This window comes from Pogoniulus pusillus, chromosome 16 (genome assembly GCF_015220805.1).
Source record: "Pogoniulus pusillus isolate bPogPus1 chromosome 16, bPogPus1.pri, whole genome shotgun sequence".
Lineage (NCBI taxonomy): Eukaryota > Metazoa > Chordata > Aves > Piciformes > Lybiidae > Pogoniulus > Pogoniulus pusillus.
In genome coordinates this window covers 11866982-11892099 of record NC_087279.1, presented here as the reverse complement: position 1 = coordinate 11892099, position 25118 = coordinate 11866982, and the positions used below count along the sequence as shown (strand labels likewise).

The following is a 25118-nucleotide window of genomic DNA, read 5'->3' as shown; positions in this document are numbered from 1 at the left end:
ACAGCCCTGGGCATGCAGCATAGACCTACAGCCATGCTTTTAGCAAAAGGCTTTGCTATGCAGCTCACCAGCCACAGTACTTTATTTCTAGCACAGAAAACACAGAGGAAACTTCTGCAATGTTTTTCTCCATTTTTGCTGAAAATGAGCACTGCTGTTTTTGTCTTTCTTCAGCCCTAGCTCCAAGTCTTTCAGCAGAAAGCATTGCAAGACATCTTGCTTACTCAAACCACCCCTTCCCCAGCAGCAGTTCCAACCACTTCACAAGCACTGCTGGTCTGGAGGCAGAGCTGCCTGGCCTGGAGCACTGCCCTGGGCACTGGACACTGCTGCAAGGGAAAGGGCAAGGTCTGCCCCGAAGAGACAAAGGTGACTTCTCCTCACTCCCGCATCCCAGGCTGCCTGTGCATTCTGCCAGCCATGCTGCCATCTGCCCCTTATGGCTGCTGTGAGAGGCAAGCTTCCCTCCAGGGCACGTTCTGCAAACCTCGTCTCCACCAGCTCATCAGTCCTTGGCTCTCATCAAAAGACAAACTTATAAACAGGCCCAGACGCTTCTCACAGGTTTAATGGAGGCAGCTAAGGAGCTGTGATCATTCGATGTTTTCCAATGATAGTGGTGATGCCTGAGGCCAGCAATAATATTACCATGAAATAAATCTGCAGTGATATAATTAGCAGGGATGCTATTACAGCTCAGGTTTTAGGGTTGCTCAGCATAGAGAAAGCAAAGCAGCTACGCAGAATGGGACCTTGCAGAGGTTCTGGGTTTGCACAGGGGCTGAAGAGAGACAAAAAGCCCCACTCACATCAAGGCAGTGCAGACATCAGTCTGCATGGAAAATGAGCCTGGTTCTTTGGAGGTTAGAGGTAAACACAGTGCTGCACAAGCCTAAGGGTTAAATCCAGCTGGCTTCTGACTGACTTTCAAATATTTGAAAGTCAAAGAAGCCAAATTCTGGCTAAATCCACAAGCTCATTCTGATGCAAGTTTGCTGCATCCAAATAGCCCTCCCCAGTTGCAGATTGCTCTTCTGTCTGCACCTCCCTGCCTCTCTCACTCTGCATAGTGCAGGGAGCTGTGGTGTTCAGATGGCCCTCACAAAGCCATGAACCTCTTGGAGTGGGTCCAGAAGAGGCCACAAAAATCATCCAAGGGCTGGAATCCCTCTGCTGTGAGGTCATGCTGACAGTTGAGGTTGAGCCTGGAAAAGAGAAAGCTCCAGGGAGACCTTATTGCAGCCTTTCAGTACTTAAAGCAGCCTGAAAGAAAGATGGGGACAGAGTTTTCAAGCAGGGCTTACTGTGACAGGACAAGGGTAAATGGTTTTAAACTGAAAGAGGGAGACTTAGACTGGATAGCAGGAAATGGTTTTTTAAAACGAGGCTGGTGTGACACTGGCAAAGGCTGTAGTAAAAGCCTCATCCCTGGAAGCATTCGAGGTCAGGTTGCACAGGACTCTGAGCAATCTGACCCAGTTGAAGGTGTCCCTGCTGACTGCAGGGAGGATGGACTAGACCTTTAAAGGTTCTTTCCAACGTAAATCATTCTGTTATTCTATGAAAGCCACTGTTTTTTTCCAGCATCTGGTCTGTAATGTGCTCTGTGGTTATCCATAGTAGTATGGTAGATGGAGCAGGTAGAAGTTAAACAACACAAAGACCAAATCTGGTGGGAGAAGGAGACTGCTATTCTCTGGTGTGCTGCTTCAAACAAACAGCTGAGGCAACAGAGAACTTTTGCACCGATACATATCAAAGCACATAAGTATGACTAGGTAAAGGAAGGAAGAAAGATGGAAAGGACTGAGTTAGAAAAAGGGCTGCTGCTGGTATTTGAAGAAAAGAGCTAAAAAAAGAGTTGGCACCTAACCCAGAATTTTCTTTTGCTTGCAGACTTAGCACCAAAAGTAAGAGTATATATGAAGAACACCAGTAGAGAAAAATGTTTAAGCAGCAATGCTCATGGGGCAGACGAAGGGAAAGAAGAAAGTCAACATGTGCCAGGATTGATCCTCAGTTTTGACTCAAAATCTTAGGGCAGTTGTTGTAAAGCCACATTCAGGAACGGAGGTGTTCCCAAGAACTCCCAGCTGAGACAGATGCTCTGGGAGGGTTTCTGCTCCATATGCAGGACACAGACTTGTGAGCTGGAGCTTCTGTGCCAATGCCCATGTGGCATCTCATTGCTTGCTTCTATAAAGTGTTGAGCTAGGGGAGAGGTTGCACCAAAATGAGGAAACCATCCTATAACTGACCTGGGCAGGAGATGCCCTGGAGGAAAACCCTGAAGCAGGCAGTCTGCCCTCAGCCAAGGCTTGAAGTCTCTTCATAATTTTAAGTGTGTTTCCAAATCTGCAGTCAAATCCTACACCTTCCCTCTTTCTTGCTACAATAAACTTTATCTTAGAATGTAATCTAGTAATAAAAATGGTTTTAAAGTGATCTGACAAGCACTAGAAACGTCGTTTCTTTAAGAGTGACAGCTCTATTTATGGCAGCACCTACATATACTCTGTTTTATATTCCACATGCACTCCAGGCCCTCAAGATTTGGGATATATCCTTTCCATCTACCTGCAAGAATCATTTTCAGCTATGGAAAGAAGTTCCTCAGCAGGCAGAAGGTAGGAATGAAGACTGCTTTCAACACTAGGTTCTCTGCACATCTCCCAGAACAGGATTGTTGAGGGACAAGCAACCTCCCTCTCTATTTCATGGCTGTCTTACTGCACTTGAGAACCCTTCTCCAAGCCCCAATAGCCACCATTTGGCAAGATATGCATGTCCAAGCTGAACAGGCCAGAGTGCTGCTTGACTTAGAGGAGGTGCAAAACAGCTGAGCAGCATCACATGGAGGAGATTTAAGGCTGACCTCTCCAGAAGGGTGCAATTCACACTGTCTGCTAAAAAAAATTCACAAAGCAAAGTCTGAACAGACCAGGGAACATTAGTGCAAAACCCAAGCAGAGCAGGGAGAAGGAGCTTTGAGCTCTAGAGAGGTGTTATTGTAATAACCAGGCATAGACACTTTGCAGCTCAAGTCCCAGAGCTTAATTAGGAAGCACAGCTATTGTTCCCAGGTATATCCAAGTATGATCTCTCCAGGCCTCAGTTTCCCCACATGCAAAACTGGAGGTATCAAATATACCTGGCTTAAGGGATTTAATCACTTGCTGGAATGCATTTGGGAAGACACCACCTTGAAGTTTGCTTGTCTGCTTCCACATTCGCCCAAGAACATGGTTTCTTACCTCCTCTTGCCCATCATGGTTTCCCAGTGCCCTCAGTGTTGCAAAGCTCAACATCTTCTTCCATGATCTTACCCAACTTCCTGAATTATAAGCACATCAGTAAGGATGTCTTCATTTGTGTGAGTGGAGAGCCAGGCATGGCTAAGATTAGCAACAGGAACAGCATAGAGTGGCCTTTCCTCCCTCTTAAGCTGATATAAAAGCTGTGCCATCTACTGGTGTGCCACACAAAACACTGCTCCAGCACAAAGCCAACAGAGCTGTTGCTACAGCAGCTCTACTCCCCACCATTTAAAATTAATTTTAATCCCCAGTATCAAGTTTAAAGTTTTGGGAAGACCTTTTGGCAGGTACACACACAGCCAGCAACCCTGCAGTGTGCTGAGAAACCTGGAGTGCTGGTGTGGTCACTGTGCTCAAACCTGTAAGGGCTCTTCCCACAGCAACATTTGGCTACCACTCTCTGGGGTGTGGTATAGCTGAAAGAGCAGAGTGGGACAGAACAAAGGACTCAAAGCAGAAACACCAGTCTGGGAAACGGGGGATTGTGGCCAGATGCTTGAAGCCCAGGCTGGGTTATGGATGAGCTCCTATGCCCTCACAGTGCTACTGCAGCCCAGCTCCATGCTCATGCAGCTGCTGCTGCCGCCAGCTCTCCCAGCTAGCCCCGTTCCAGCCCCACAGAGCCCTCTTGAGCCAGTGGCTCCACAAGCACCACCAGGCAGCCGCATGGTTAAATCCTTTTGCTGGCTTCAGTTTCAGCTTGCTTTCGTTTCAGAGCCTGTCTGTGAACGCTGACAGATTTCTCATCACAAGGCTGTATTAAGCTGCTTTCTAATTGCATTCTGAGGGACCCAAAGGTCAACAGGCAAAAGGGCACTTTATTTTTTCCTCAAGGAACGTTATTTTTATTGTAGAGGCTGGAAAAGGTTTTCATTAATCCCCAGCGAGCAGACAGTTTCTATGCAGCAGGCTAGCTGCAGGGACAGCCAGTCCAAAGGACCAGGACGATTTGAGCACTGTCTGCTGGAATACCACAGCCTCCCAACAACTCCTCTTTAAAGAGCAGATCAGAGGCTTTGGCACTAAACTTGCATTAAATTGATACGATCTCTTTAATGTTATCTCTGGCTCTTTATCACAACTGCATGTGCAATTTACATTCTTGTCGTCTGTTTTTTTCATTAAGATTTGCTCAATCCTTATCAGGGATATTTTGCATATTGTTGTAGTGTCACTCAAACATTTAATGGACATCAGCTGTTCTGGGAATATATAATAGCTCCTTGCTATGGGGTAGGGCTGGATGCTGACAGGCTTTGGGCTCGCCTCATTAAAGCCTTAGCAGATGCAAAGCAAAGCCACGTGGAACAGACATCACAGACCCCTGCAGACACCATGCACCAGGACAGGGAGCTGGCTCTGGTGCCAGCTCATGTGTAACAGCACAGCACCACTCACCCAGAGCCAAGCTAAATGCTTATTATGCAACCACCTTCCTGACTGCCTCCTGCTCTTCACCTGCAGCTATTCTCCCTATTCAACTCACAGGAGTCACGCAGAGACCTACCGAGATGAACTGTGCCAGAACTGAGACCTGCCAAATCCCCTTTCTTTAGGAAAAAAAGGTGGGATTTGAAGAAAGCTTTTGTGATAAAAAAAAGCTTCATGCAGGTCTATTAACCTCCACAACCAAGCCTCCACCCCCTCAAGCACTGCAGTCTTTAATTTCACTACTTGTCCATAAACAACACTACACAAATACTTGATTTTTAGTTCAACTAGGGGATGAAACTCCTGAAAAAAAATCTGAATTCCTCATTGTACCTGAACTAAACTGACAATTATTCATTTTTTCTTCCCTAGGTCAATTATTCCCATATAAGAACCTTACCCCTCAGATGATGCATTTCAGACTTTCAGGGATAAAAATATGAAACAGGAGAATAAACTAGTGGGAGCCTTTCCTGCTCAAGACCTTGGGCTTCAGAGAGTGCTTCAAGGCTGTAGAGCAGTATAGAAAGCAGAGGCTGAAATTCCAGGGAGCTGAGGCAGGGATCAAAACCTAATAGCTGATAACACTTCAGACTGACAGCAGGTCTGTAAGCAGAAAGGTACACACTCCCTGCAAAACTACAGTCACTCTTGAGGAAACAAAGATCCTCCTCTCACCCTCTCCCACCATGCAGAGAATATAAAGCCGTAGGACAGGACACAAAGGCAACACCAGCCAACCAGCTGCCATGGAAATTCATTTTCTCATGCCAGAACTAACCAAGGAAATTCAAATAAATCCCTTTTGCAGAGACATGGCTTCTTTTATTTCGCTATCGTTGCAAATGTTTCTTCCCATCCATGTTTCAAGGCTGCTTTATAAACAGTTAACTGGAAATTCCCTTCCTTAGCATCGATTCCCTCAGAGATCCCCTCCTCTATTACATCACTCACCATTGTTATATCTATATCTATCTATATAGCTCAATCAGTAGTTTGTACTCATCCTTCTTTAATCCTTTCAACCTTCTCCCCCAGAAACACCTCCTCAGTACATGGAGTAAGGCAGCCTTGTCAGACCTCCACAGCTTGAGAGGGTAAGGACCAAGCTGATGGATCTAAGCTTTAAGACAGCCAAGAACTACAACCACTGCAAATCCCTTGACAGCACTAATGGCTTTCCTTACCTCCACCTCTACTAAGAGCACTGCTCTTGCACTGGAGAAATCAGGAGAAACTGAAAAACAACTCCTAAACTGCTGTCAACTACACAACACAGTCTTAGGAAGGGAAATAAACACCCTTTAAGGACTATTTCATTCTTCACTTGGTCTTAGAGGTCTCTGGGTTCCTCACACAGCAGGGTGGAGAGCACAGAATGAGAAGGCATGCCCACCAATTAAACCCTCAAGGAAAGGTTCATTCCCGTTGCAGGGATTTTTTTCCTCCCTGTGCGTGCAAACCAGCCTGGCAGTCCTCAAGCAGCAGGTGCAAAGGGAGGCTTTGTTCAAGCTAAAAGCCCAGCTAAAGTTCCCAGCACTGCTGAGTGACCCAGACCACGAATCCCAGGCACAGATGTAAAGCAGGCACCAGCGATAAACTGCAGCTCTGCTCGATGTGCCTGCTCAGGGCTGAGTGCAGCATACACTGCCTGCCAGAGGGAAGATGCTTCGGGGCAGGGAGGGATTCATAAGCCTAAAATAGACTTCTGGGTAAGGGCACCAGGTGCAGAACTAAGTGGTACAGACCTGGAGTGTGAGAACCAGTGTAAGTTCAGCTGCTGGCTGACAGCTAGCTACTCGAGTAAGGGACCAGAGGGATATTTCAGGAAGGAGAAAGTCAGGAAACTCTTTAATACAGGAAAAGTAAGAAAACTTCAATCTGGGTAGGAAGGCTACACTATGAGACATTAGCTCATCTACAGAACTGCTTTTGCCTATTCTTTTGCTCCAGGCCCTGTGAGGGCATCCCAAAAAGCCCCAAAGAGGTTTCTTCCAAGTTGCAACCATCCAAACTTCTCAAAGTGAACATCCAGAAACAGCAGCCTTAATCTGCCAAGGGCAAGAGAGGGCAAAAGTTTCTTCATTTGTTCTTCCCAACAGCCAGGCAAGCCCACAGTGCCTGAAGGCTGACAGCACGTGTACAGGGCTGCTGACCTGCTACAGAGACTAAGTATTTTATCAGGTCAGAACTACCATTTTCCCCCATTCATGACTCCAGATGAATTTGCAGTACTGGGTCTGTGCCTTGCAGAGATGTCCCCCAAACAAGATGATGCCAGCACCCCTCCAACCTCTTATGTGCAGTGGTGGGAGGGGAGGCAGCAGCAGGAGGCCGTGTGTCCTCACCACCCGCTGCAGAGTGCACCAGGCAGCTTACAAAGTTGTAAAGCCCACTGGGCTGGGCTGCTGCCAAGCGTTCATGGGAGAAGAAAGGGAAGCATTCAACATAATCTGCATGAAAGTGCAGGAAGCCCTAAATCGCGTTAGTGCTATTAAGAAAGCTGGTTACATTGCTCAGCAAACTGGCCCAATACAGTTTTGATAGACTTGTTACAAACATCTGATTGTCCCTGATTAGATTAGACAATAAACCCCCATCCTGGTGTGTGGGCATTGTTCAGCTCCCCTCTGCAATCTGTAAATTAGAATTCCAGACCTGGGAGACTGGATTCAAATTGGATTACTGGAGCAGGTCCAGCACAAGAACAATCGTGAGGCAGGAGAAGACACACACACACACACACACACTCTCAAATGAATAAATAAATAAATAACGACATGGGGACAGTCAGCCAGGATTTGATTAGGAGTGAATTAAAAATAGAATTAAAAACAAAGCCACCAACCAGCAATTAGCAAAGAAGCGGGAAGAGGGATGGATTTGTCACTACGAATTAACAAAGCACCTTGAAATGGTTTGTACTTCAGCATGCACAAGGTCGATGTTGATCGTGGCTCTCCCTCCCTCCCTCCATGTATGTTCCTGCTCACGGCAGCATGGCTGGAATGGGGTGGGTGTACACAGGCAGATGAAGCCCCACGTTCCACCAAAATCACAGGCTGCAACTGAGCTCACCTCAGCTACTCCTCTTTCCTCCCCTATCCTGCTGCCTAGGTGAGACAGGTAACATGTTTCTTAGTTTGGACACTGGTTCAGAATCCAGCAGACCAGTGAGCGACTACTGGTGGCATTCTGGCATGACCAGAAGGCCCAGCCCAGGTAAAATCCAGGGTCCTGTTGCAGTGCAGCAAGAAAACCCACCAGGGCCACATGTGCAGCACCATGTGCTGCAGCCACCCCAGGCCCCTGATGCACCGCAGCTCAGGAGGGTCTCTCTCCTCTCTGGGACTTCTCTAGTTAAATACAACAACAACTTGGCCCACGAGCTCCTGAAAGAACTTGCTTCAAATAGCTCAGCACGGCAGCAAGGTGGTGACAGGACCTCAGACTGCCAGCTGAGGGGGAGAAAAACAGTATAAATCCGAGGCTGCTGTTGTTGAATACTGACCCCTTTGCTTCCTGCCCTAAAGACCACACGCCACCAAGAGCAGAGGACAGCAGCACCCTCAACAGTGAAGGAGGGAATAGAGGGCACCATGTCAGCACTGCTTGTTTTCTTCCAGCCCTTGCTGTGACAGAGGTCAGTGCCTCTGCTGCCAAGGGAGCAGGGAGATGCTCTGAACTGGGCTGAGAGATGCTTTGCTGCATGCCAATTTTTGCAGCTCTTTAGACAAGTGAAACCTTTTATTGTCCCTATCAGGGAGCAGAAGAGCTGATAAAGACTCCATTCACCACATACCTGCAAGGGAAATCTCACGGCTATCAGAATTGTTAAAGGGATAAACCTGTCCAATTAAATCCCCTCTGCACTCTTGATATATGCTTGTGCCAGACATAAATGGAACTTGGAACTAGTCCCAGCTGAACAGTAATGCACTGAGCATTCAACCGGGACTAACAGCACAAACGGCCTAAGCTCCTACATCTCACCATGCTCCCCTGACCAGCTCTCTCCCCAGAGAAGCTGGCTTGGTATGTACCTCATGGTAGTGCACCCAACTCCCACCTCACCCTGCACCACAAGATCCTAAGGCAAAGTACTAACTGCATTGCCACATCAGAAGGAAGATGCGAGGAAAAAATGGCAGTGAGTGGGAAAACTCAAAACCAAGGGTGGAAGGTGGAAAGTAGAGACAAAAAAAGAGAAGGCATTTGGATAGGGCAGTTAAAAAAAAAACAACTCAGGCCTTGCTCATCTCCAGAACAAGCATATTCACTGTGCACCAAATCTCAGCTCTTCCAGGCATATTCCCTTAGGATCTGAGGTAAAGGAAGATGGAAACTCTACAAACTCCAAGCCATGTTCACCTGGGCTATGTAGCCACAGGAACCCCAGCCAGACATCTCTGCAGTGTGCCTTGAAAACAGAAAATTCCCAGAGTATCCATTCCCTTTGTATTCATTTTTCTGCCAAAAAACCCTGTCTATTACTAAGTGTAGTTTTTCCTACTCTCACTACACAAAAATCCAGAAGTCTTCAACGGCATATCGTGGGAGCTCTTACACCTTAGCTGAAGAAAGAGGAACCTCCAACACCCCTACCAAACCTCTCCTTTACCCCAAATGGTCATTCCACAATGGAGCTAAACAGACAGCAACACAAATATGAAGTTAAATTCCACAAGAACAGGGCAAACAAATCTCAGACTTCTCTCTTAACTACTGGTAAGTGCTCTTCTGTCATTGCCAGTCCTACTACACAGACATTCATGTAGCTAAAATACACACAACACACACACATATAATACACATGATAAATTCTCTAAGACATGAAATGCCACTTTGCTGCACTTCTGCTCAACACATATTTGACACGGCACACAGCTGAGGGCCACTGGAACTGTAACATTCACCTTAAGTCAGAAGATTTTGCTGATGATGTACAATATGCAAAACTAAACCAGCTCTTTAGAAAAAACACCAGCCCATTCCTGTCACCTGCATCCCATGGGGACAATGTCAGAGCTCACAGACATCTGTACCATGTTTTATGGATCAGGAGGCCTCTTTTTAGAGATGGGGTAGACTACCTGCACTGCCAGCAGTCTTCAGGCTGGTTACAGTGTATGAATAGCTCACTTCAGGGCATAACCCACTCAGTAAACTGTGGGATGTGCCATTCACAGGAGGCAAAGCAAATTGTCTGTGGTTAAATATGTGAAGGAGGAAGCAGTCGGCATCCAAAAGCATCCTTCACAAGAAGTGCATAACAAGTAGAAACAAGCCTAAAACATAGGCTAGGATCTAAAATTTCCATTTCTCAGCCTCTTTAACCAAAGCACAACTCCCTTCTGCCCCAGTCTGTGGAGCTTTGGGAAGGGACAGACTCAGAGGCACTGCTCATGCACTTCACCTAGTATTATAAAAGAATCAGATCTGGGGTATCTGAAGACCTGAAGAAGGTAGTGAAACAAGCTCCTAGATCCTGCACCACAGGCAACGACCTCCTTACCACCTTTTCACTGTTGAGATACTTTTGTGGTAATAGAAGAATTTCCTGAGGCTGGGTTAGCACAGCAGAAATCCAGCACCACACAAGCCACTTGCACTGACACTTTCCAGATCCTGTCATCACCTCAGCAGCACTCTCATTGCCCTCTTGCTTGATCTATTGTGTTTAGCACTGCCAGCACAGGTGAGAAAGTGAGGCTGGGCTGCTGAGGTCTTCTCAGTGGCCATAAGCAGCACTCAGAACTTGAGGCATCCAAAGATGTGGTGTGGCAGGAAGGGGCAGCCCAGGTCCACAAAGTGGGAATGGTAAACAGCACAGGGAAGAGATGATCTTGTGGTCTGGACACAGGGAGAAGCCAAGAGGCTGCTGGATTTGGTGACAAGGGAGGCTCCTTCCAATGCCTTTTATCTTTGCTGCTTTATTTCCTTTCTGTGGAGAACTGGCTCATCTTCACTGACCGCACCAAACAGAGCCACCGGGGTTTTAGGGGAAGAGAATTCACTGTGAGTGAATTGGGGAATCCCAGAAAGCAGGTTGAGGTGGGGAGAGAGGGAGAAGGAGGGAGACAGGGGTAGAAGGGAGAATTCTTCTTGGGCCTGAGAATCCAGAGCCAGGAGTCACCCTGTCCTCACCCCCAAGTGATAGCTTTGCCCTGACTCACTTGGTGCTCCACCAGCAAACTCCAATGGCTGGTCTCCTAAAGAAGCTCACCAGAGAAGCCCCAGCCTACACATGTGTCTCTGGGCAATAAAAAAAGGCAAGAAGAGGTCTGAACACACTGAGAGATTGAAAAAGCAATAGGAAATTTACACTTACAAAGTTGCAAAGAATCTTTTAGCAAATCAACCAACCTGCTGAATTCTAGTTTCAGATGATGTTGGGCCATGAGCAAGCCACCTGTGATTCTCAGCACAAGGGAAACACAGCAGGGATTTGTAGTCATTTGGCAACCTGTCACCTTGTTCCTTCCCACATGTGAAGGACGATGTCTGTCTTAGTCCCAGCAAGGGCAAGCTCACAAGTGTGGACAAGAGCAGCCACTTAAACTTCTACCCAGCTGAAAACATATCTACAGTTTCCTCACACCTCACCTGCACTGAGATTCTTGGAACTTCTTCAGAATCACAGAATCACGCTGGTTAAATTTTATGTCATCTCCTTCAGTAGTTACTCTGCTTTAGCAATATTTTTTTTACTTCCATTTCAAAGGAGAATAGCTCTGCTTGTAGTACTGAAGAACATCTCTTCTATCTCTTAAAGCCTGGGGATAAAAGGCAGTTGGGACTACAGAACCCAGAGGAGACTTTGAGGTCAGTGAAGCAATAAAATTACCATGGAGAAACAACACTGCGGGAAGGGGCAGCTAGTGCTGGTGCAAATCCATGTCAACATGGACAGGACACGGACTGAAAGCCCCCCAGAAGCCAGCTGTAGCTGCTTTTCTCTAGTGTCAGCTGGAATAGCTGGGAATGGTGAAAAGAACTTCCTAGGAATTTTTCTGTCCCACGATGAGACTGTCATCAGATATGACAGTCTGGAACAAATGGGGAGGGACAGCAACCAAATAACCAGGCCCTTGTAGATGACTGTTATTTTAGGAAGCAATTACCCTTGGAGCCACACACCCCTGGCTCCAGTACTCCTCAGAAATGCACATGGGAAATCAAAGTGTCCTGCTAGTGCCAGACTGTGCCACAGCACAGCATGATAGCTGGCAGTCCCATCCAGCCCAGGTTGGTTTTCTTGTCCTTGATATTTCTGCTTCTAGAAATGCAACACACAAGGTAAGGAACTATGTATTAGTGAAAATTACTCTGCACGAGGTTTAACTTTACTAAGGACACATGAATATTTTCACAGAGGGAACAGAGGGAAGCAGGCTCTTTGATGACTGGACTGAATCACCACCTAATCAGAATGGCAGTCTTCAAGTGTGTACCCAAAGGCCAGCTACCATCTTCCTCCAAAGCCCCACTAAAGCACAGGCAATTTCCCTTCTCTCTCCTGCAACAAAGGAGAGAGTAGAGTGAGCACTTGAGTGACATGGCAATGCATACATCAAGGAGAGGCTCCTCACCTGCCCTCTCTGGGACATGGAGTCCCACCTGGCTCACGTGTTGAAACAAATATTTCAAGAAGTTATCATCAGTCTAGTGAGTCATGAGAGAAGGGGAGGAAATGACTCCAAGAGAGATGATTCAACTAAGAGGAGAGTGGAGACAGAAGAAAACACAGGTTGCATAGCAGAAGAAGCTGTGGGAGCCCCACTGCTTCAAGGCAGTTCAGTGCAACACACTAAAAATTGAGATCTGGTTTGTCCTCTTCCCATCACCTTCCCCATTTCCAGATTTTAGTGTCAGAACCACCAACCCAAGACATCAAGGATTTATAGGCAAGCTGGATGCATGAGACTGCTCGAGCTAGCACCTGTGCTCTGAAGGAGTCCTCTCAAAAGGACTAATTCAATCCAAGGTACCATTGTTTCCACTGCAATAAACCAGCATCAAGTGCTTATCATCTAACCAGCGCTGCCAGAATCACTCCTCTCTGTCAGGTCCACCATCAGTTGAGTTCTTAAGAGTGCATCAACTATTCCTGCCCAAAAAAAAAACCCGCAAAAGGAAATCAAATTGGAAGACAGTAAAGGTTATTTGTATGTCAAGCACAGTCCTACCCTTGACCCAGCCCCAAGAGATGCACAAACTCTCTATGTCCGCAGGAGTCACAGAAAAGGGTAAGAAAAACCACAGCAACCAATCAGCTGAACTTCAGGTGGCAGAGTGGAAAGCAGCTGGCAGTGTAACTCTGTTACCCTGCCTAGCCACAGGAGCCACACCGTGTCTAGGTGTGTTTGCAGCTAACTTCTATCACTTGTGTCTTCCTCCAGTATTTGCAGGTGGTACAAATCTTTGGGATGTTTAGTAGATTACATGTGCTCAAACATGCACAGAAACCTTGTAAACACAGGGATGCCAGCTCACAATCAGAAAAGAGCTGCTCTTCCCTCTTTTCACTTCCACAGACCCACATGCAGTGCTAACAATGCCCACTTATTTAGCCACACTTCAGGTCCTTCCACTTATGCTAAAACACTTCATGTGAGACCACAGCAGGACTAATATTTACCTTCCAAAAGCCAAGAACTGAATACAGTCTTCTTCACCCAAATCTCTACAGTTGCCATCTTTGTCCATCACTGTGGACAACTCCATCCCATCCTGACGCTTGGGCCAGCCTTTGAGCACACTTGACTCAGATCCTACCAAGTCGTGAGACTTGCCTGTCCTACATATATGTCTTGTGATTCCCTCTGTGTACCTTCTCAGAGTTACTTCTACTTTCACAGACATGGAGATAGGTCACTGTGACTCTCACTGCCTTGGTTACACTTCAGTAACCTTGCCCCTCACCACAGCACTTATTCTTGTGCTCCCATTCCTGTCTATCAGGTTGAAGGGTGACCAAGTCCTTTTGGCACAGACCCTATGCAGACACAAGACCTATCATCTCCAAGCCTTCCCCTTGTCTGTCAGCCTACAGAATCCCTTCCAGTTAATCAAGGTGCAAGCCATATTGCCAGATGTCCATTGCAGAACCTCACTACAGTCAGGTATTTGAGAGGATACTGCAGCTCCTGGGAGCTGACGTGGCTCCCATACCCCTCTGCAGCAGAGGGGATACTTGCACCTCTCCAGGAAGTTCGTTACTCATTTCTTCTCTGGAAGCAGAGGACAGCCCTGCAGCTGCCTTGCTCCAGCCACCACCAGGCTTTACCAAGCTGGCCCCACGAGCAGGTCACCTTGCTCCACTGCAGATGAAATGAATTCATTTCCAAAGCTGCGTTATGAAATCAGGCAACAGAATGGCAACTTGGGCAGGCACCCACGAGGGCAACTCACACACTCAATCACAGGATTAGAGTACCAGGCACCAGCACAAACATTTCAGTGCACCCCTCCAGGTAAAGAGAGAAAATCCCACTTATCTGAGACACTTCCATGAGCTGTTACAGGGACATCATAGAGCCTCTGCTCCCACTCAGCACACCCCCACTGAAATGACTGGGTCAGATTTGCTGCCAGGTTTTTGCTGTCTCTAGTATTCTTAGGGCAGCACTTTCAAGTGTTCTCATGACAGTGGGAAGAGATAAAAAGCAAGAAGATACCTATAATAGATCCTCAGGTGATATGTCCTTGCCTCACATCCCAGGCATGCCCTATATGACTCTGTAACTGTGAGAGTTCCCAGAAAAGGCCACACAACCACAGAAATTACTTTGAAGCTGAGATCATAACGTTGAGCCAGCACCAACCCTCTTCTTTAAACTGAATATATCAGACAAAGGATCAGCAGATAGGCCCATCACCTTACCTTTAAAGCACGGACTTTCTTGGCCAAGAGGCTCTCGATGTCCCCTGCAACCTTCTCCACCAATTTCCTGGGCACGTTCTCCTTGACTTCAAACAGGTTTCTATTGTCATTGTAGATCTATGAAGGGAAACGAAAGCAAGACAGTCAATATTAGAGAGAAGCACAGCAGCCTTCCCACAGAGAAGCTGATCCTCTAACACAGAAGAATTCTACCAGCATGGATTAGGTAGCAATATCACCTTTGGAAATGAGTGGAACATGGGAAGAAAGGCTTTGCAACCAGAAAAAGAAGCCATCTGCATTCAACCTGCTGTCCCCCACCACTGACTTGCTTGCAGGTTATGAGTGTCCCTCCTTTTGCTCAAAAATTGAGCTGCCCAGTTGCTTCTGTTGAGCCAAAACTGTAGCACAGGAAGAGCCATCATCTGCTCCCCTGTGCTCTCCTTTAGCCAAATGCACCCCCAAAGTTCACTGATCCCTCATTGGGTCCCTTGCCCAAGGCCACTTGCTGGGTTTTGCAAATGTAAGCCTCGCTGCCAGCCTGCCCTCTGCCCTGTGCACTGTGCAGGTATAGTCCACCACAGAGTCTGGTAGCACAGGCACAGGCAGCAGTGGGTACCAGGAACGGGAACACAAGAAGTAGGAAAAAGCCTCATTGCTAAGCAAACCATAGTAATGTGGCACCCTCAGGAAATCAGATTCTACAGCCAGTCTGTGCTAGGGAGAGGCAGAGATCTGTACTGAGATTATCCCAGGGGCCAGATGTCAGGATTTGGATGTCTGCACCCAAAGTGTGCAGCTGTGACCCACAGGCCTGTCTTTCCAAGCCAACCACACAACTGCAGAGGATAATGCCAGAACCAAGGGGAGTGCTGCTGGCATCAGCACTCTCCCAGAAAGAAGTATTCAATCCACCACAAGCCTTTAAAACCACCAGCCCCTCAGTCACCTCCTCAGAGTATTTTGTGACTTGTTGACTCAGTCTGCCTACAGACTCAGGTGCAACCAAGACAGAGTAAGAAAGATCTTTTTACAGTCATCTGGGATTTAAGTAAGACAATAAACATCCTCATGCCTTATTTTCTCTTAAATAAGACACACAAAGAAAACCACACAGCAACAGGATTGTGCTCCTCTCTGAATCCTTGAGCTACTTGCAAATACCTGCAGTTCCAGACATGAAGACATCTGGCAGCAGAAAACCCTCCAAGGAGAGCTGGACCTCCCCAAGGAGGTAGCTGACTCCATGCTTAACTGTGATTTTCATGCTATGCATGTCTGGCACTTACCCAAGCTTGCCTGATCCTTGGGAACTGAATCATTGCTTTCCATGGGATAAACTCACCTCTTTGCTGGATCTTCAGGAACCAGCTTCCAGAAGGCAAATGTGTACCTCAATGACCACCGCATTTTGCCCTGTGCTGGCAGCATGAAGGCAGGACTAAGGAGAGGCTTGGCTACAGATCCCCACTATGTTGATACCACCACAACTCCTTCTCTTGGTGGAGCCAGCAAATATAAAGGTATGGGCAGGCAGGTGCCCAGGATCCAGACACTGGCACATCACAGGTGAAGAACAGGATGACATCCTCCTGGTATGTTGGAAAAACTACTCACTCCACCCTTCTTCTGTTCCAGATGTTAATCAGCTGGAGCAGGAAGCAACTCTACTTGCTGAGAGGCAGCTAATGAAGAATTCAAGAGCCTGAGCAGACACATCCCCCCCATCACAGCCTCCTCCTTTCTTTTCACAGTTAAACAAAGCAGTTTCTCGGGTCGGAGCCACAGGAGTATGCTCAGAGACTAAGCAAAAGGCTGCTCTTTTGGCTTTGCACAGTCCCTCCAGACCTACGAGGTTAATCTTCAGGTTTCAACTTTGCTTTCTGCAGCTCTCCCTGGAGTCCTGCTCTGCCAGAGCTCCTCCTTTCTTCCATCCTACTAGAAAATTCCGCGCAGATCTCCCTTCCTAGTAGCCTTGTGTCCACATAAACCATTACTCCATCCTAGTTCTACTTCAAGTAGCTGGGTCGCTTTCCCCACAAAAGCCCCGAGGGCTTCAGACTGCCAAGATGGCAACATGCTCCACCTCTCTCAGTAAGGTGGCACACAAAAAGCTCAGACCTACTCATTTCTGAAGTTTCTGGAGAAAATAACATTTCTGTGTATTTTCCTGGTTACTGCAAGACCAATTTACCTGCAAGAGAAGCATCTGTGACCTAAGAGGAGAAACACAGCAAATCAAACACCTGCAATCTTCATCCAGCTCCTCAGTCCCTAAGGAACACATGGAGCATGGCTCCACTGCCCTCTCCAAAACTCTGCTCTTGCAGGCTCCAGACCCACCAGTCTTCACAGAAGGCTTCCAAGCATTAAGTTTCTAGCCCACATGATTCTAAGGCCTTCACTCAGAGTTTTAGTCCTCAGACCACCCTTATTTCAGACCAATTAGGCAACTCTCTTATTATAGGCGATCATTATGTGAACACAATGACTCTAAAGAGAACACATTTACAGATCCTCAGACTCCAGCAGAAATGGTTTCCTCACATCAGAGATCCTTCAACCCCCAATCTTTAGATGAAAAAAGCACGTATTATCCATAGCAAAACATCCCATGATAGAGAAAACCACCCCACTTCAGCACCAAAAGGGTTAAAGCAAAAGGAGCTTGACAAAGCAACATTCTCGTGTATTCTTTTTTCCCCTTTGGTAAGTAACAGCAGAATAAAACAATGTGTCTGGAAGACTCCTGCTACCTCCAGCTGAGCAGCAGCAATTAGGAAAGCAAAGACGAGCAATCTTCAAGGAGAAAGTTTTGGGTAAGGAGGGCATCCTGACATTAGTATTTTCCTATTATGAAACAGAAAGTTGGCTCCTATTGGTTACAGACAGAAACGGTGTCTGTCCACAAGGGAGAAAACCACAGAAAAAGAAACCAGGAGCAGCTCTTCCAGCCCTCTCTGCAGCTGCAGAGCTCCGCAGTCATCTTGGCTGAACAGTTCATTGGCGTTAATTAGAACAATCCAACATGAATTAACAGTGACCATAGGAGCACAAGAACCTACCAGACAGGCAGGGGAATGAATGGTAGAGCTCCAGGCAATTAAGATAGCTTTGAGCTCTCCATTGTAGCTTTTTGCTTTGGGCTGTTCAGAACTTGGCCAGGTTTTACTTATCTAAGGTGACATTTCCCATATTGGGTTTTTCCTTGAGCTGAATCAAAGGGTGAACTCTCTGGCCAAAAAGCCCTTTAGTTTTGTCCCAATTAAAAACCCGTTCTCATTGAAATTCTCCTGTGATCTGGTGCCCTGGGATGTGGGTTTGAAGGCTGTAATAGCTGTGACCTCGAAGTCAAGAGAGTGCTGCTTCTGATTCCGTGTAGGTACACTCACCCAACAGCATCGGCACCCTCGGGGAGCAGCGTGGGGCAGGCTGCAAGCTCTTGCTAGACTGGGTTTTACCTTGCAGTTCCTTTATGAACACATGCCACTCCTTCCAGGCTGCATGCAGCCCCCGACAGGCAGGGCAAGAGGCTAGCAATGCAGGAACGCATGAGGGAAGCCCAATCCTGCAGTGCTCTAGCTATGTTGAAACAAGAAGTAAAGCCCCTGCACCACTCCTGCTCAAAGTGTCTGGTAAACTTGAAAGGAATGGAGAGGAGAGGGGCTGCCCAGAGCCCCTGAATTATCTATGGAGTGATTAACCCTCATGCAGCACAAAGGAGGGAGCTGTTGTCTTCAGCAGATGTGGATCCACACTAAACCATAAACTGCAAATCTTTATTTAAAGAGGACTTAGGCTAGGTGCAGAAGCCAGAAGATTCAGTCATGGAAGTGGGAGGAAAAGTCCAGGGTTCACTATGGAATGGTGAACTGGTAAGAGGAAAGAGCAGGGTGAGGTATTAATACATGCAAAGCAGTAAAAAGCAATAGAAAGTATGAAGCTGACATGAAAAAAAAGAAGAAAAAGAAAACAGATAACATTGGCAGGTGGGAGACAGAAAATCAAATAGCTTGAGACAACCTAAAACATGTAGTATTTCATCCCAAATACTTCTAAGCATAGTGCAATTATGAACAGCCAAGAAGATGATCTGAACCAGCAGAGAAGTGCTAAGTGACCTTACTGAAAAGCAGAGCTGGTAAAACAACCAATTGCCAACACATGTTCACAGCAGCAACTGTATAACCAAAGAGGCAGATCTGTTATTGCCTCAGAACATCCATTCTCTGAGCTCACATTAGCCTTGCTCCTGAAGCACAACAGATGATGCTCATGTCTGCTGTTAATTCTCTCTGTGCCCATATACCCATGGAGCTGTCAGGTTTCAGAGAAAGTGTTTGCCATTTCCCACGAGCACACCCAGCACCATGAACCTAGGCAGCCTGAGGAGAAACAGAAATGGTGCAGAAGTATTCCCTAGACAAAGAGCTGCCACAGGAGGACACAACAGCTTCCTGTGAGTCAAGGTACCTGATGCTACAACAAAGGAAAACAGCAAAGTCTGGGGGAGCTCCCTGTATATAGCTCTCTGTGTATTCAGGTTGGATATCTGGAAAAATGCCTTCACAGAAAGGGTTGTCAGGCATTGGAACAGGCTGCTCAAGGAAGTGGTAGTCACCATCCCCAGAGGTATTTAGAAGATGCTTGGATGTGGTGCTTAGGAACATGGTTTAGTGGTGGTGGCTTAGCAGTAGTGGTGGGACTGCAAGCTGAAGGTGAGTGGCTGGATGTGATGATCTCAAAGGTCTCCCATTCTCAGCAGCTCTATTATTCTAGGATAGTACCACTACCATGTGTGACTTTGGGCACAACTAGCAAGTAAAAGGTGTCTCATCAGCCCCAGCCTTGCCACCTCCCATGAGTAGCAGCAGGGCCAGTCTCCATTCTGCTTGTCCAGGACAAGATAGGGGACACTGACATGAAGGCTGGGATGATGTGGTACAGTTTTGTTGTTCTTCCCTCTCACTCCAGCTCCATTTAGCATCCCTCAAGAAGAAAAGCCCTTCCCCAAAACTGAGCTGTCAGAGGGGTGACACTCGGCTGCGCTTGCACAGCATCATCTCCATGCCAAGACTCCCCCTTCACCCTCCACAAAACCATCTATGACAAACAAAAAGCTGAACTCCACCATGGCAGCTGGTAAACCCAGAACCTCCAGCCCAACTGGGACATGATACAGACCACACCCACAGCTCAGACCCCAACTGGGGTGTACTTGTGAAGGTGGCTGGGTCTGGGTAACACTCATCTGCCAGAAATGTATGGGTTTTTTCCTGATGTACAAAGCCAATACACCTGGTTTGGACAGCCGTAGCCCAAACAGCAGCACTTAATCATTGGGCAAACTTGGCATGTTTGCAAAAGAACAAAGCACTACAAGCAGCAATGAAGTGAGCTGCCATGCTGCTCCCAGAGCATCACCCCTCAAAGTATGGGTGCTCCAGGTAAGGGGGGCCAAAAACCAACCTGCATCTGTCCAGGTACAACATCCATGCACACCTGAGATAAGCTGTCACAACTCAGACATGGGACTGTGTTGTGTCATGCCCTACAAAGGCCATAGAGCAGCAAAACAAAAGGTTTTTCCCGCTTGACATTATTATGGAAAGGCCTCTCCTCAGAGGGACACTTCAAGCTCCTGCAGCCAGACCTGTGCTATCAACTTCATACAGTGACCCAGATACAGCCTCTGCAAAGGGAATTAGTTGGTACAACAAATGCTGCAGCAGGATACCTGCCCTTGGAGGCAACACTTGCTCAGATGTTCATCTTGTGCTTCTCTTGGAACTCCAGGATCTCTTGGGCTCAACCAGTCAAGCCTAGCCCATTTTGAGTCTCACCTCCTCTATGCTGGCATCCTGTCATTTGGAAACTGCTCAAAGTATCATGAGGCAAAAAAGGGAACCCTTGAGTAAACCTGCTCATGGCTTGGGCACACAGGGCAGATCCATGATGCCGGGGGAGCCTAGAGAAGATTTGTGCAGTTACACAAACAGCCAGCAACAGCACCATGAAATGGTTCAAGCTAAGCAAGGAGCACCATGGCTGGGTAACAGGGAGAACAAGGAGTGCAAAACTCCAGAGATCCTGATGGAAGAGAGAGATTGCTCAGGGCCACAGGCAGAGAGCAGAGACAGCACGATTCACGTCTCACCCCTCATCCCAGCTGCACCTACTGTTGTTACATTTCATTGTCTGGTGCTCATAGTTCCTGCAATGATGGTAATCATTGTGGTGTCTATATTACATTAGGAGGATGTCAGCCTCAGCACAGTGTCAGGGATAATCAAGCAGGCAGAGATAAGAGCGATACTGGCCTTGCTGACAGCCTGCCAGGACAACTGGTGATGCCTGGACCAGGCTGTACACAGTGCTGCAGGTATGAGGGCAATGGGGACTAGGGCACAGGGGATGACCTTGTGGGGAAGCAGCCATCAGCCAGGAAAGGTGATAGATCCCAGTTTTCTCTGTTGAGGAGTCAGAAGAAGGGAAAGCAAAGGGAGGCAGCCACAGGGGAGAAGTGGTCCTACAGTCCAATGAGGACTTTGCAGATGTACCCCAATCCACTTCCCAGAGCTAGGAGGATTTGGCTCCATGAGCACAGCCCCAAGCCCAGGCAGCCACCGTGCGGGCAGCCAGCTCCCACAGAGCCTGACCTGTTCCTTGCCACAACCTTTGCCTTGTCCTCAGAGAGCTGCTGCTCCCGCAGCTTGTGGATGTGCTCAGGCGTGCATGGGAGGCAAATAGCTTGACATTTACTAACCCCATCACCCTCCCTCCCTTCTCATGCAGTGCTGCTTCCCTGCTGTGTTCCTTCCTTCCACCTACCTAATAAAAAGCAAGCCCCCCCCAAGCATCTCTCCACAGCCCTCCTGCAAAGGCAGGACAGGAAAATGTGCATTTCAGCTGCTCCTCAGGGACGGGCAGCTATAACAAAAGCAAACAAACCATAGAAATAAGGTCTCCTTACTTCACTAAAGAGCCTGCTAAAAGGCAGATGTACCACAGAGATGGGGATGAGAGAGAAGGCAGCCCACTTCACAAGGAGGATGGTGGCAACTGCTCCAGTGCTCCTCATCCTGCTCAGTCTGGCACCAGCACCCACATCGCCAATCCTCAGCACTGGCTGGACTTCTGCTCACTCAGCCCAGAATCACAAGCCTCTCCAGCAGAGACCTGCCAGCCCCGAAGCAGACCTGAGGCTGCAACGCAATATTTAGCAGCTAGACAGGGATAAAGGGCCATGCACGGTTAGCCTGGATTATGGAAAAACTCTCCCAGCCTGGAAAGCTGCTTTTAGTCTTCAGCAGCCCAAACCCCTGTTCTGGGGGCTCTCAGAGCACAGACCTGCCTGAGTGCCTGCAGAGAGTGAATCTTCTGCAAGGTAATTCAGTACCACCCAACTTCAAACTCTGTCTTCTCCTCTCAGATAAAGTGCTGTAAAAATAAATTACCACATAGTTTAAAACGTTGAAGTCTCAAACAGGGTGGGAGTTCTGCTCAGGCACAACTCTGCCACCTGGGTGGTATGGCCAGGTCAGGGCACAAGCCCATCAGAACCTGCAATGCCGATGGACGAGAGGGAGAGAACAGCTACAGCACCTTGGGAGAGAACAGCTACAGCATCTCAGACAAATACCCAAATGCATTCAGAGATCACACCTGCTCTAAAAATATACCCTTCTACAGCAGCCCAGAAACAAAACAGAAACACCAACTGATCCTTGACTCTGGCTGCTCTCTTGATCATATGGAAAAGAACAAAAGGAAAACAGTATTTTAAAAGGTACCTCAACTGCTTTCCTTCAGGATATATGCAAAAGGGTTTAACTAGTTTGATCAAGTCATGCCAGTAGAGAGCAGCTGTACTGAAGATCAGCATCATTACAACTGCACCTAGAATTCCCAAGGTGCATCCTAGGAGGGATGCTGGCACAGATAAGATGTGCAGTTCTGGTTTTTGTCTATACTATTTCTATCAGAATCAGTGCTTCTGCAAAACAGATCATACTGGACTTGTCCCAGTGTCCCTAAGAGAAGGAAATTAAGCTGTACCAAAGCAAGGGATAGTTTGAATCAAAAGATGCATTGATACAGCAGTGCAAATTGTTCCACATGAAGCTCTTCCAGAAATACCTGCATGATGTGTACTGGTTCAGCAGAACTCAATTTCCCTTCAGTTTACCTATAAGCTAGGATTGAAATCAATTTTGCAACAGATCGTTGGCTCAACCAAAGAGGTTACAGCGCTCTCTGGGCAGGGAAGGACACACACTGCTAAAGCACCATGCTAGACCCACGAGGACAAGCACAGGGGTCAGGAGGAGAAGAACCTTGATAAAGGGCCAACAGGAGAGGGGGAATGGAACAGGAAGCACAGGTAGAGAGGGAGGGTTTGTGCTGGAGCACATGAATGAGATAAACAGGAGGTGATAAAGATAGTTAGAGAAAGATGAGCAAGAAACTTCTCTGCTTCTCAATCACACCTGGGCTTTGTGTGGCTGCAGTTCTGCCTTTCTCACTGTTGCTGGATGGGTTTAAACTTTGTTTTCCTTTGTTGTGCTGCTTCTTTTCCAAGGCTAAATGTTTAGGACACTGAAATTACAAAAGCTACTACAGACCTCAGATGGGATCTCCCTGGACTCAGTTTCTCCAGCAGCAAGGGGGATGAGGAAGGAACCACCACTGTTGTGAGAAAAAACGGCACTTCAGCCAGCCTCTTCTGCTGAAGCACACACACAGCAGCAGTGCCTGGGGCAGGGCTGCCCCCGTCCTCTGAAGCACACCCCAAGTATGCACAGCTCTCACTCATTCTGCACTGAGCAATGCACAACTCTTGGATCCTCAGAGACCTGACTTTAAATAAATAACCAGGCCTCTTTCCCAAAACAGCTTTATCTTCTGTGCCAGAAAAGCTGCTGCTTCTTGTAGGAAGGGCTGTGGCAAAAGACTGTGCTGTGCAGCTTCTAACACTAAAGATTCCAAGCATATTTTGCAGGCTTTCCTTCTAACTGAAGAAGAAAAAGAGTAACAATTACCTCACGCTGCCTTTTATTCTTATTGATGACTACCACTGGCCAAATTCAGCTCTCAGCTGCAGTGATGCAAATTTTGGATAACTCCACTGACATGGAATTAAGCTAAATCTCTTATTAGAGCTGGAGCAATTGAAATCTAGGCCAGCATAAGTCAGCAGTGCCGACATATCCCTCCCCCCCCCCCCCAGTTTTCTGCAGAGTAATGATCTATTTTAAAGAAATTGAACTTTTAGAAATAGCAACTTTGCAGTCTCTTGATTTACTTTCTGATGTAGGTTTTGGGGCTTTCTCTCATCTTCAGGGATTTGTGTTTTCAAGCTTTTCTCCCTAATCTCAAGCACTGCAAGCACTTCTATAAATGCATAGGCTCTTTAGAAACAAGGCTGGAAGAGACCCAGTTGTCCAAGCCATCCCTCTGGCTCATGCAAGGCCCATTTCATCTGTGCTGTTCAAAAGTCCTGCTCCTGCCCACTGCTGGTGGAGGGCCTGGACTTCATGGCTGATGTCCTCCAGTGTTGGAATGGGCTGCCCAGGGAGGTGGTGGAGTTGCCATCTCCAGAGGTGTTCAAAAAAAGACTGGATGAGGCACTAGTGCCATGGTCTAGTTGACTGGACAGGGCTGGGGGATAGGTTGGACTGGATGATTTTGGAGGCCTCCTCCAACCTGGTTGAATCTATGACTCTATGAAAGTCATCACTAAGTATAATATAAAGTTGTGGCATAGGCTCATAAAACTTCTCCTTGTCCCCAGAGGAATGGAGGATACATTTGTAACCAGCTTTACTTCAGTCATTTCTAAACTCATTCTTTCTCAAGCTACTGCTTCCTGCTCCCAGAGCCAGTGAGGTCTGGAAACTGAGAGTTCAACAAAAAATCTCCAGGTATGTGTTGGATTTAACACAGAGGTGACCCTACTGGCTGAGGTTTTCTGCTTGGCCTCACCTCTGAAACCCCATCAGCAAGACTCAAAGAGCAGCATCAAACCCTCCAGCTGAAAAACCCACCCCAGATTTGAGTTTTCAGCACCGTCTTGCAGTGACACAGAGGCAGGACAGACACCCACCCACAGAGATTTCACAGAATATTTCTTCTGAAGGCAACCTTCAGAGATCCGACATTGTAGCAGAAAGCCTCCACTGAAAGATTCCAAAACCTCTGCAACATCAGAGAGAAGAGGGCTGGGGAGGGATCCCACCAGCTCACGGAGTTCCAGCCTGCTCAGATACCCTCAATGGAAGGGAGTGTTAGAAATGACATATCCAAGATACAATTACCACTTACCTCATTCCTAGCACATTAATCTAACCTGTTCTTAAAGACATCCAGTGATGGACATTGCTGCATCTCCCTCGACAAAATGCTACAATTTGGAATTGCTCTTGCTGGAAAACCCCAGGATGAATGAACAACAGGCATCTCCCTCATGCTGCTGTGCACTGTTA

The 25118-nt window shown here is 47.3% G+C and overlaps 1 protein-coding gene across 4 annotated transcripts in view; it reads right to left on the bottom strand.

Moving 5' to 3' along the window:
• Positions 1–25118, bottom strand: part of CACNA2D2 (calcium voltage-gated channel auxiliary subunit alpha2delta 2) — a 217850-nt gene that overhangs the window by 117362 nt on the left and 75370 nt on the right. For all 4 annotated transcript variants that reach the window (XM_064156505.1, XM_064156506.1, XM_064156508.1 and 1 more), the window contains exon 3: positions 14635–14751. In XM_064156505.1, coding sequence (XP_064012575.1) covers positions 14635–14751 — 117 coding nt within the window. The remainder of the gene's footprint in view (positions 1–14634; positions 14752–25118) is intronic.